Source organism: Neovison vison, chromosome X (assembly GCF_020171115.1).
Source record: "Neovison vison isolate M4711 chromosome X, ASM_NN_V1, whole genome shotgun sequence".
In the NCBI taxonomy this organism is placed as follows: domain Eukaryota; kingdom Metazoa; phylum Chordata; class Mammalia; order Carnivora; family Mustelidae; genus Neogale; species Neogale vison.
In genome coordinates, this window is record NC_058105.1 from 90,431,553 (window position 1) to 90,443,704 (window position 12,152).

Consider the following 12,152-nt stretch of genomic DNA (forward strand, 5'->3'; position numbering starts at 1 on the left):
TGATCAGTCTTGCCAGGTCTTTTTTTTTTTTAAGATTTTATTTATTTGTCAGAGAGAGGGAGAGAGAGCGAGCACAGGCAGACAGAATGGCAGGCAGAGGCAGAGGGAGAAGCAGGCTCCCCACAGGGCAAGGAGCCCAATGTGGGACTCGATCCCAGGACGCTGGGATCATGACCTGAGCCGAAGGCAGCTGCCCAACCAACTGAGCCACCCAGGCATCCCTTGCCAGGTCTATCTTTTGCTCTTAATTTTTGTTTTAAAGATTCTGCCTTTTCGGGCGCCTGGGTGGCTCAGTGGGTTAAAGCCGCTGCCTTCGGCTCAGGTCATGATCTCAGGGTCCTGGGATCGAGTCCCGCATCGGGCTCTCTGGTCAGCAGGGAGCCTGCTTCCCTCTCTCTCTCTCTGACTGCCTCTCTCTCCGTCTACTTGTGATCTCTCTCTGTCAAATAAATAAAATCTTTAAAAAAAAAAAAGATTCTGCCTTTGATTTTACTAATCTGTTGTTTCTCCTATTTCATCTATTTCTGTTTTGTCTTACTTCCTTGCTTCTTATTGAGGTTTGCTCTGGTGGTCTTTTTCCAACGTTGTGTCTAACTAACATATGATGAAATGCTCAGATTTTAATTGCAGAGCTTGAATTTTTACCTACTATACACCCATGTAGCCAGTACCCCAGTCAAGATCTAGAATCTTTTCGTTATCCCAAAAATGCTACCTTGCAACCCCTCTACTGAAAGACACCCTCCCCACCTCCACTCTGCTCTATCACCAATTTTTTAAGATTTTATTTATTTCATACAAAGATCACAAGTAGGCAGAGAGACAGGCAGAGAGAGGAAGGGAAGCAGGCTCCCCGCTGAGCAGAGAACTAGATGCAGGGCTCCATCCCAGGACCCTGAGATCATGACCTGAGCCAAAGATAGAGGCTTTAACCCACAGAGCCACCCAGGCGCCCCCTCACCAATTTTTTTTTTTAAGACTTTAAGTAATCTCTACAGCCAGCTCGGGGCCCAAACTTGTATATACAACAAGAGTCAGATGCTCTACTGACTGAGCCAGCCAGGTGCCCCACCAGCATGTTTTGATTAAGAACTTTACATAAACAGAATTATATAGTGTGCTCTTCTTGTCTTTTTTCACTCATTTATGAGATTTATTCACGTTGTTCTATTCCTATTTCCTGTCTCCCTCCCCTCTCCTACAGCCCCCTTCCTCAGTCCCTGGGCAACAACCACCCCAAATCACCACCATATCACCTCTAGGGGGCCCCTTCTTTCTAACTTGCCTCCTTTAGCTGGTGCAGGGAGATGTCACAAAGCAGGCCAGTTAGTGGGGGGAGGGGCTCTGCACCGATCCCTTTTCCCTTAGCACCTCCCCTTTCCTCTTCTCACCTCACAAGCATCTGTTTGGGGGTGGGGTGGTTCTTGGCCCCATTTCCCGCCCAGCCCTTCAAGGCCAGGCCGGGAGAGGGCAGCCTCAGCTTCATGTTCCACTGCACCCAGACCTGTGCTGAGAGCACACACATACTTGGGACTCACAGGGTGCTGACTGGTCCGCAGCGACCAGAGGGGTGGGTCCTATGCTGGCAGTCGCAGAGAGGATGGAAGTCCTGATGAGGCATCTCCAACCTGCGGCTGGCAGGCTGAGCTTCTCTAGCTCCATCCCTCTGGGGTCATCTGCCCATTGAGGGCACAGTGGTGACTGGTGCCAGAGTGCCCACTGTTGTCCACCTGGAGATGCCCTTGGGCAGTCCCCACCTCCAGGGAGGGCCAAGTGTGATTCAGGTTTAGCCCTGCGATTGGACAGCAGTTGCAGCTGCTGGGTGCCAAGGCCAGGGGGTGGAAGGTTCCCAGTGCTGACTCTCACCCGAGGGGGGATTTCAAGCCCGATGGTGCCCTGCTGATGTGGGACTTCCTGGTGTATGGAGACCTACTGGACTTGACAATGGTGAGGGGGCTGTGACCCAGATATTGTGGGTTGGGGCAGAGGCCAGAACTTCCTGTTGTACCTCCCACCTTCATCCCAAGCTGGGAGCCCCCATGCACCAGATGCCATGAATGCTGCCACCCTCCTTGGCCTGATGAGGCCCCTTGTCCACGTGTGTTTATGTCCCTGCGTGTGGGCATAGATTGTGCTGGCGTGTGAGAAAGAGACATGCAAGGTATGGACTTTTCGGCTTTTATTACAAAAAGAAGAGCATGATCCCAGCCCAGTTTTCCAACAAAAGTCACCAACTCAAAGTCTGACTTGGTCAGGGCCTCTCTGGTTGGGGAGTGGGCTGGTAGACAGGTGCAGGGCCCCACTCAGACCACCCACCACTTCACCCTCCCTGTCCCCCGGGCTGGACCCGACATATGTAGAAGCAGCTCTTGCAGCTGCTCACTGGGCCTCGTTGAAGCGGGTCACCATTGTCTTGTGCAGTGTCTCCTTGTAGGACTCGGTTGAAGTGACCCCATAGGAGCTGCCTCGGGCACCCAAGCCGGAACCCCGCACCCGTGTCTGGGCCTATGTGAGAGAGGCAGGCTATCAGGTCGGCTGCGGGATGGGGGTGCGGCAGACAGAATGCTGGAGGCCGGGGATGGGACTGCAGGAGCCTCACCTCGATGGGCGTCACAATGCCCTGCTTCTTGCGGCCCAGGCCACTACCCTCTTTCCAGCCCATGGCCTGGAGCATGCGACTGCCAATGTTGTCACTGCCCAGCCCATCCCGCGTGGGCTGCTCGAAGTCCCTGCAGGGGCCGGTGGGGTGGGGTGAGTGACCAGCCGGCTGGCCTCGGGCCCCTCCCTTTGGCCCCACGCACTTACACAGACGCTGCAGACATGCCGCCGTACTTCCTCCTCTTGGGCTCTGGGGGCTCAGGGATGCCGTACTTCTCTCTGCGTTCAGCCGCACGGTCCCGGTACTTCATTTGCTGAAAACACGTGTGTGTGTGTGTGTGTGTGTGTGTGTGTGTGTGTCACTGGGGGAGCTGGATCTGGCTAACAGGTGTGAGGTCCTGTGAGCCGGATACTGTGGGTGCGAGCAGCCAAGCTACACCCAGCCGAGGGACTTGAGCACCGGCTGCCTGAGGGGACAGGCACTGGGCCGGGGACAGAGGGGATGGAGTCCAGGAATGGGTCACACCTCACCTCCATGTCGTTCTTCTCCAGTGCTTCAAGCTCGTTTTCTGACAGGTGGGCTCGCCGGTGAATCTCAAGGTTTTGCTACAAGGGGACAGACAAGACGAGGGGTGAAGCGGCCGGCCAGGCCACGCTGGGCTGGGCTGAGCCAAGGGTCCCTGCCAGTCCTCCCTCGGAGAGTCACCTTGTGGAGCCCGGAGAGCTGCTGGTGGCGGATGAGCGCCTCCTTGCTGGGGAACTGGCGACGGCAGAGCAGACAGGCCAGCTTCTGCCAGTCAGTGAGCTTCTCTTCTCGTTCGGGACCCCCGCGCTCCTGCTCCTCCTCACTGTCGCTCTCCCCGCTATAGGCTGCCACCAGGCCCCGAGGTGGGCTCTAGAGAATGTGAGGGTAGGAAAGCGAGGTCAGGCCTGGCTAGATTGGAGCGCCCCACCCCTCCGCTGCTCCTCCTGTCCCGGCCACTCACTGGGCGGTCGTCGCTGGCCAGTTTCGGGAGGTCCATGCTGGTGTGTTGTCTCTCGGCTAGTGCTCCCTGGGGGCGGGGGAGGGGAGATGGACACACAAATTCAGGGACTCCACAGAGGGGATGCTGAGATGACAAGATGAGGGAGTGGGTATGGAGAGGTAGCCCCAACACACCTTCTTCTCAAGGATGGCGTAGCCGGCATCTGCAGTGGCTGACTCCCGCCTCTCGTCGTCTCGCAGGGAGCTGATGGGCTGGAAGCTGTTTTTGAAGTTTTCTTTTTGTTTGTTGAGGCTGCGGGCCCAGCGTTCCATGTCCTTGGCAATCTAGGGGTAAGGGTGCGGTTGAGGCTCTCAGGGACCCTCCAGTGGCTGGGACCACCAACTCCATCCACTGCCCCTTGCTGCCCTGCAGCCTCAAGCAGTAGGTAAAGATGTGGCGATGAAAGTCCCCATTTCTTGTCATTCTGCCATCAGTGCCCCTCGCCAAGCCCTCTTGGGCTGTGCTTTGTCCTCCTCACAGGCACCCACAGGACTCTGCTCTCTGTATGCTTTCGTCTTATTGTTTTATGGTGCAGACAGTGGCTCTGTCTGACTTCTACACGCAATACTATGCCACATTCCATATTCTGTCCACCCTCCCAGGCACACCACCACTTTTAGAATTTACCAGGTTGTCAAGGAAACACTTAGTTCTTGCTTCCAAGTGCTGGACCCAGACTGTGATACTCTTCCTCCACAGAGAGACACTGAAGTGCCAACTGCCTGCTCCTACCAGACACTGCAAGGGCCATTTTCCACACCCTGATGGGCCCATAAGAAGTTCTCTGGGGTAGATAGACCTGGATACATCCCCATGAGCAGGGCTGGCCCACAGGAGCTCTGCGTGCCCATTCGTTTCCACAGGCAGGGCTAGCCCAGCTTCAGGCACTCAAACAATGGGAGGATTCCCACTGGGGGACAGGAAAGCTGGCTGGGTTCACTTGGGACAGATGGCACTGGCCACTCAGGGAGGTAGGCTGCCCGACCACGTACTGAGGAGACTGCCCTGGCTCAACGTCACGCATCAAAGAGTGGAGCTGGGCTGGGAGCCTGGTCTCCTGAGCACAGTCACTTGCCATACACACATCTGCCTCCCCCCGGCCCAACCCCCACAGCGGAGGCTTCAAGAAGAGAGAAATGCACTCATTGGAAGACGCCAAAGAGCCAGCCAGTGAGCCCCACTGCTCACCTGTTGGGCTGTCTTGGTCTTGTGCTTCTCCTTCTTCTCTTTACCCTCCTTCGAGGGGGCCCCGGTCTCCTTATGCCCGTCGGCCGACTGTTCCAGGGCAGGGACGTAAGTCCGCCTTTCCCCGTCCCAGTACAGGTACTGCTGGCTCTGAGCGTTGTAGTAATACTGGGAGGGGGCAAAGGAGAGGGGCGTGAGGGGAGACCTCCAGAAGGGGAACTGTAGGCCCCACCCGTTCCCTAGGCCGCCCATTACCTGGGAGTTGGGGTCATAGTAGAGGCCAGTCTGGGGGTCATAGTAGTAGCCAGATGTCTCATCGTACTGGTAGGTGGAGACGTCAGGAACAGCTGTGGGGGATGGGGGAGGCCACACTCTTCCTCTGTGCTTTGTTAAAGAACTCCCTGTCCTGTCTCCCTCTCCTCCCTCGCCCCCCGCAGGCCATGTCTACTCACGGTACTGGCTGTAGGGCTCCTGGGCAGTGGGGCTGGTGGCCGGTGGCAGGGCAGAGCTGGGATGGGTGGGGCTCTGGAGCTCGGATTTGAGCACAGCGGGTGACATGATGGTGTATGGCTGGTCATAGGGCCAGATGGGGAACAGGGCTCAGTGTCTGCCGATGCCCCCTACCCCCCCCGCACGCCCCGCCCCCAGGATGCCCCAGAGTTCCCTCACCTGGCTGTTGGCAGCGGCGCCTTGGCTGCCGCTCGCTTCGGCTGCTGACTGCTGGTAGATGCCAGGGGCAGCACCAGGCTGGGCGCGGGAGAAAGCCTGCAGTGACACAGGGTCGGCCCCAGGATCCAGAGAGGCCTCTGCACCTGTAATGAGGGACAGGGAGGGAAGGAGAAGGCCTGTGAATGATGGGGCCCAGGAACCCATGCCTGCTACCCACCCCCACCACCATGGGCTCAGGGAGAGGTGCTGGGGCTCACCTGCTCCAGATGGGTCCCCCTTGGTTCCAGTGATGCTGGGGCCCTTGGTGCCCTTGAGGTAGCCATGGGCATAGAGGGAAGACTCTGTGCCCTGGCTGCCGCCATAGCCCTCATCCTGTTGGTAGTAGCTGTAGTCGACCGCTGGCTCCTCGGGGGTGGCCCAGGCACCCTCCCCACCCTGGGAGGCCTGAGGGGCAGTGGGAGGGGCTTATTAGCAGAGGAAGGGGCGCAGGGGGAGGGGAACCTGCTAAGAAGCATCTGCCCACAGGTGAGGCTAGTGTCTGTCTGCTGACAGAAAGCATGCAGGCCTCAGACAAGTGAAGTGTGAGGGCCGCCCAGCAGCAGCAGGGCAGGGCAGGGCAGCAGCAAAAACAAGAATCGGCTGAAGTAGAGTTGTGCCCATATGCTCCCAGGGCTGACACTGGTACGTGTGTGGCGTAGTTCAAGCGCTGGGTGTCAGGTCAAGGAAGACACCATCCTCCCCTTCTTTATTTTCATCTCCCAATTTTCTTTCAGCCACTTATAAATTCCGTTTTATTAAAGAAGTTGTGACAATTCAGGACGATAAAATAACCACCAAACAGAAGCGAATAGCAGCCACGATGGTGTTGAAGTTGAAAGCCTGGGAGGAGGTGACTGGGAAGGGAGCTGCGGCGAGGCCCCCAAAGCCCAACGGCAGCCACTGTGAGGGTTTGGGGTCCACAGAAAGCCAGACAGCAAGCCAGCCCTCCTGGTTGCAGAGAGGGCGCGGGAGGGTCGAGACTGCGGCCCCGGTGTGGGGATGCTGGGGCAGAGGGGAGTCTTTGAGTACCTGTGAGATGGCCCACTGGGCCGCGGCAATAGCAGTGCTGGCCACAGAGGCAGCATTGATGCGACTGCCTTCGTTGGAGGCCATGTCCCTGGGGAGGATGTCAGAGACTAGGAGTCAGATGGAAGCCCCAGGCTGGGGGGCCAGCTGGGAAGGGACACAGGTGGGGTCCTGACCTCTTAGAACCCTTGGCAAACTCAACGTTGATGGTCTTGCCGTCGATGGTGAGTGGCGGGTGCAGGGCCTGCAGGATCTGCAGCAGCTGGGCTGCCTCCTGGGGGACGGGGGAGGAGGGGAAGTGGGGGCAGAAGGGTCAGGCCCGGGGAGGCCCCCGGCTCCATTGCCCCGTTGCCAGGCTTGGAGCCGCGGTGGGGGCGATGGGCTCAGGGACCCTCCTCCCCGCCCCGGGGGCCGGGACCCTGGCTGCCCGGCCCCCCCCTGTGCCGCCCTCACCACGATGGTGGAGAGCTGGATGAAGGCGAAGCCACGGTTCAGTTGGGTCTGCTTGTCCTTGATGACACGAACGTTGGAGGAGGAGAGCACCGCGTAGGGTGCCAGGGCCCCCAGGATGGAGTCCATGGTGCTGTGTGGGTTCAGGTTGCGCAAAATGATGGCTGCAGGAAGGGGCCCAGTGTTAGGGGGCACCTGATGCTCTTCTCCAGCCCTACCCTCTGGTGGCTCTCTACTACCCCTGTCCTCTGGCCTCCGTGTCTTGTGCACCTGCTGCTTCCTCTCACCTATTCCTCCTGGATAAACTTTGCTTGTCAGTCCAAGTCCCAGCTCAGTTGCTCACCTGCTGAGAACTTTCCCAACACACCCCCAAAGTCAAGCTGGGCAATGCTCCTCCCCTGCTCTCCCTACATCATGTCTGTCCCCCCACTAGGCAGAGACCCTGGGGGGACTAAGTCCTAGTCACCGCCAGCTCTCTAACCTCAGGAGAGCCCAGCCTAGACACCCGAGGCCAGGGAGAAAGGAAGGAACAACTGACTCACTGTCATTGGCGTTCTCCGAGCTTGGCTCCGAGCCCTGTGCCAAGGCTTGGGAGGCCAGCACTCCCTGGGCTTGGTAGGGCTGTGGCAGGGGGAGCAGGCCCTGGCTTAGCTCCCGTCCACCCAGTGGCAGCGTCTGCTGATCCAGCCTTGCGCCCAGGGGCAGCTTCTGCTCTGCCTCTGTCAGGGGCAGCAGATGACAGGCCAGTGACAAAGGGGGAGGCGGCTCCCTGGCTGGTCACCCTCCTCCCCCCTTCCACCAATGTCCCAGGGAGATGGGGAGGTAGGAGGACCTCACCTGACTTAGGCACACCACATTTGAAGCACTTCTCACGGCGTTTGAAGTTCTGAACACCACACTGCGAGGCACAGGCCAGGTTGTCAGAGGGGGTGGGGCTTTCCACTGCGCCCTCTAAACCTGGATCCCAAGAACCCCCCCACCCAAGGAACCCTGCCATGCCCCAGAAAGGAAGGTCCCAGGGTCAGGGATGGCAGAGAGCTCTGGCTGTCACTCCCAGTCTGTGACTCTTCCCTTCACATGGTCTCAAGTTTGTCCTTAGGGCTTCCTCCTCAACTCAGGAATCAACAACCCCTCCCCCACCCCTGCTACAAAGGCCACCTCCTCTGAGGTACCAACTGCTAGGACTGGCCCCCTTCTTGTCCCTTTAGCAGGACAAGTCCTCTTCCTAAAACCTGCTTCCCTCTTAAGGAACCTTCAATGTTTTCACCTCTAAAAGCCGGTAGCCCCTCTCTGGCCAGACTCCCACCCTTCCTTTGTCTTGAGGACTGGGTTGGTGCTCTTGAGAACCAGCCTTGGCCATGGGAGCCTCCAGGAACCCCCCGCTTTTCTATCTCTGGAGGTTCTACATTTCTATTTCTGTTCCACGGTCAGGCACTGCGCACTGCTCCTGGGCCAGGCTCTGCTCGGCATCCCCAGATGTGGTCTTGGCCACCCTCACAGCCTAATAGCAGGGAGCGGATGTAGCACGGGGAGGGGCAGGTTTGTCTGTGGGGACTCGGGGAGGGGGACGGTCCAAGAGGGGCATGGCTCACTCAGCGCAGGACGGCTGGTGAGATATTTGATCTGGGAGGCCCAGAAGTTTTGCTTTGGTTTTTCTGGGAAGCTACTGCCTAGTAAAGGGAACAAGAGATTTTCTGCAGCTGGTGTAGGGGGGTGAGGAAAGAGTTTGCAAATGGAAGCTGGAGAGGGCAGGTGACACTAGATTACGGAGGGTGGTCACGCTCAAGCTCAGCGCTGCAGGGGTGGGTTCTAGGCAGAGAAGGTGGGATGTGGTTAGAGATGGTTTCAAGGAATGTTACAGGTGAGAGGGCGAGACAAAGAGGCAAGGGGCCAGCACAGCAGAAAAGAGGTCCATGGCGACTGAGGGAGAGGGGGATGGCTGTCTGGGCAGTGGGAATCGCAAGGGAGGGCATTTTTGTGATGGAAGCAACAGGACCTGGTGACCAACAGGATGCGGGGGAATTAAAGGAGAGAATTCCCTGGTTTTGAGGAGTATCCAAAAACACAGGAGGGACAGAGAGCCACTGTCACTTCATCCCTGCCCCTGCAGAGACACTGGACACCCGCCTTCTGAGAACACTTTCTCTTTTAAAACAAACAGATGCCACTCCCCTTAGTAGGCACAACTGTTCCTGGGGGCAGGGTTGGGGGCTCAGCCTGCCCTCAGTCCTCCTCTTAGGTCTCAGGACCGCCAGCTGGCTGCGGGAGGCATGGCTGTGGAGTTGCAAGGCTGCCTCCAGGCTGATGGGGGAATAGCCCCAGGGGAGACCTGAACCCTGGGTACCAGCCATGGCCCCTGTGATTGGGAGCAAGTCATGGCTCAATGCTGACCCATGGGGGCACCCCTTTGAGCCCCAGCTTCCTCATGGGAATACGACTGCAAGACCCTACAGCTTGCGGCCTCAGCCTCAATGGGGCCACCTGACACAGGTCCCCAAAGCAGCCAGTGCTTTCCGCTGGGAGGAGAGGTGGACATTAAAGGGAGTTAACCGTGGGCCAGACGTTGTTCCAACAGTTACCCTTTCAGTGCCACACTGGAATCCTCCCAACCACCTTGGGGGGAGGGGGTCATTGCTATTTATACTGTGGAGCTGAGGAAAGTGAGGTGGAGACCAGGGAGGATGCGGGAGGCTCTAACTCCAGCCAGCCCGGCTCAGAAGTCCACAGCACAGCACGCCTCCACTGTCACTAGCCAGTCGCTTATGTAAGTACTTGTGGAAAGCCTACTGGGACTTCAGGCAGGACTGCACCTCCGGAGGGCAGAGCCTGGCGCCGAGTGAAAGCTCAGTGCACGAGGGCAGGTGGGCAGGTGGCCAGGGACGGTGGCTACTTGAGCTGAGCCGGTCCTCAACACCTATGCCACCTCAGAGGCCCCAGGGGGACAGATGCCGCTGCCGCCGCCATCTCTATCCATGGCTACCGCTGCCCACCGCCCCTGTACCTTATTACACAGCCAGTCCTCATTGATCTTGGGCTTGGGGTCGCTGTAGTGCATGGACACCTTCTGGCCCAGGATGTTGAGGGAGTGCTGCGGGAAAAAGCAGAGCGCAGTGAGGCCCAGGCAGCAGTGCCCCACGCACCGTTTCAGCACAGGAGAAGAGAGTGAGCGAGCCCTTCAGCTGGATGGATGAGGGACAGGGAACGGAGGGAGGTCGGAGAACGGACGAGGGAAGAAGGAAGGGAAGGAGGGAGGGAAAGCGCCAGAGCCCTTGGGCGCAGCTGTTTGCTGCCTTTCCGGGCCCGTGCACGCACACGTGAACACACGCCACCAGGCACACAGTGCTCGGCTGACTGACACCTGCCGGACAGTGGGGTGAACCCCCCACTAGGCCCTGACACTGCCAGGCCACATCCAGGGCCAGCACTACACAGGCTATACTTGGGAGGAGGGGGACAGGGAGGGGAGGGAGAGGAGGGAAAAGAAAGAGAGAGAGAGCGCACGCGCGCTAGTGCAGGAGAAGGGGAAAAAGAAAGAGCCAGATTTAAAAGATGGCAGTTCCTGCTGTGAGGCTGTCTTCCCAGGGCTGGCTGGGTCCTGGGCCCGCGGCATTAGGGCAGAGATGGCCCCAGAGCCGCTCTGCTGAGCCCCGCTTCCACCACATCTGACCCTTCCTTCCCTGAGGCTTTCCTTGCATGCCCCACACCAGTGAGCCAGGCTCTGGGCAGGTGAGCAGAGCAGGTCCTTGGGTCTCTGGAGGTCCCAAAGCTGCTGGGTGGGGACCGTGGGAGGCAGGGGAGCTGGCTCCCTTCCCTTCCTTATAGCATGACTCCTTGCTGAGAAGGCAGGCCTGCCCCAGTGGAGTGGGCAAGCAGACACTCCTGTGGGGGGTAGGTGCAGGGGGAGGCCTGGGGCATCTGAAGTGAGTTCTAGCGCATCTGACCAGTACTTGAGATGAACAGAGCGGTGCCGGCCTCTTCCACGGAAATCAAAAGGCCGAACTCCCATGCAGGGAGAGAGCTGACCAAACGGGACTGACTAGTTAGTGTGCCAACAGCTAAGCTCCCCAGTGACCAGACTTCCAGTGATGCCTGAGCGTGGAACGAAAGCCCGGCTCTGCCTGACCCTGGAGCAGGACAGTCCCCGAGGAGTGAGAGCCTCCATGGAAGAAAACCTCCCCCCGGCAGCCCTTTCTCCAAAAGCTCAGCTGGGATGGGGGGCAAAGCTAGTGCCTGGTGGTGGGAAGGGGCCGGTGGTAAGTGTGGGTTCTTGATGGGAAGCCCAGTGGGTAGCAAGAGATGGGAAGAGGAGATAGTGAGGGTCAGGAAGGGGGAGAGAGAGGGGGGCGGGGGGGATAGGACACAGGGCCACAGGGCAGGGAACTGTGTCCATAAGAATCAGGCGATGGGGAGCGCTCGATTACAAAGTAGTATTTGTTTGGGGGGGGGTTCAAGTGCGGCAAAGCAACCTGATTGGCTTCCATCCATCGTGTAGCGTCCTGCAAGTGACTAAACTCGACGAAGGCGAAGCCCCGGCTCTGACCTGGAGACAGCATTCAGATACAGACGCAGTGGGTTAGTCAACAGCTTTGGACACACGGCGTTCCCGGGGGTGGGACCCGAGGGGAGAGGACCAGGGGGCAGAGAGGGAAGGGGGGAGAGGAGAAAAGAAGAAAGGGAGAGAGAGAAGTAATCAGAGAGATAAAGACCAGGGGGTGGGAGGGCAAGGTAGATAGTGGGGAGGGGCAGGAAAGAGGGAGGGGGTAAGGAGGATAACTGAGCAGGAGAGGTGGGGTGGGGAGGGGGAGAAAAACACACGCCAGCTGGGAAGAAAGCGAGAGGGGCTCAGGCAGACCTGCCTGTGGTGACAGAGACGGAGAGAAGGAGGTAGGAGGGAAGGGGTACAAGCAGAGATGTGTCTCAGAGAAGGAAGGAGGGCAGATGGGCAGGCTGCTGACCCCACATGGGCCAGAATCAGTAACTGAAGGGTGGGGCCCAGCACGAGGCTGGTGCCCAGGAGGGGCTCCATGACATGTTTTACCCAAGAAGCAAAAGAGAACCTGGGCCAGGCTGCTTGGTGAGGCCAGGAAGGCTCCAGGCCCATCAGGAAGCAGGGGGAGGCAGGGACACAAGGTCACTTCAGCCTTAGCGCAGTGCAGGGGA

General features: G+C 58.6%; 1 protein-coding gene across 6 annotated transcripts in view; it reads right to left on the reverse strand.

Moving 5' to 3' along the window:
* Positions 1 to 2,164: 2,164 nt before the first annotated feature.
* RBM10 (RNA binding motif protein 10) overlaps positions 2,165 to 12,152 on the reverse strand; it is a 29,067-nt gene continuing 19,079 nt past the window's right edge. For 3 of the 6 annotated variants that reach the window (XM_044235938.1, XM_044235934.1, XM_044235937.1), the window contains 19 exons: positions 11,459 to 11,532; positions 9,994 to 10,080; positions 7,830 to 7,890; positions 7,535 to 7,711; positions 6,996 to 7,156; positions 6,719 to 6,816; positions 6,546 to 6,633; positions 5,735 to 5,921; positions 5,478 to 5,620; positions 5,261 to 5,378; positions 5,064 to 5,155; positions 4,812 to 4,976; positions 3,758 to 3,907; positions 3,585 to 3,650; positions 3,305 to 3,493; positions 3,130 to 3,204; positions 2,806 to 2,912; positions 2,600 to 2,729; positions 2,165 to 2,505 (listed from right to left, as the gene is read on the reverse strand). In XM_044235938.1, the coding sequence (XP_044091873.1) occupies positions 2,380 to 2,505; positions 2,600 to 2,729; positions 2,806 to 2,912; positions 3,130 to 3,204; positions 3,305 to 3,493; positions 3,585 to 3,650; positions 3,758 to 3,907; positions 4,812 to 4,976; positions 5,064 to 5,155; positions 5,261 to 5,378; positions 5,478 to 5,620; positions 5,735 to 5,921; positions 6,546 to 6,633; positions 6,719 to 6,816; positions 6,996 to 7,156; positions 7,535 to 7,711; positions 7,830 to 7,890; positions 9,994 to 10,080; positions 11,459 to 11,532 (2,294 nt within the window). In that variant the 3' untranslated portion in view covers positions 2,165 to 2,379. The remainder of the gene's footprint in view (positions 2,506 to 2,599; positions 2,730 to 2,805; positions 2,913 to 3,129; positions 3,205 to 3,304; positions 3,494 to 3,584; positions 3,651 to 3,757; positions 3,908 to 4,811; positions 4,977 to 5,063; positions 5,156 to 5,260; positions 5,379 to 5,477; positions 5,621 to 5,734; positions 5,922 to 6,545; positions 6,634 to 6,718; positions 6,817 to 6,995; positions 7,157 to 7,534; positions 7,712 to 7,829; positions 7,891 to 9,993; positions 10,081 to 11,458; positions 11,533 to 12,152) is intronic. The other 3 variants (XM_044235939.1, XM_044235935.1, XM_044235936.1) reach the window with 2 other exon arrangements.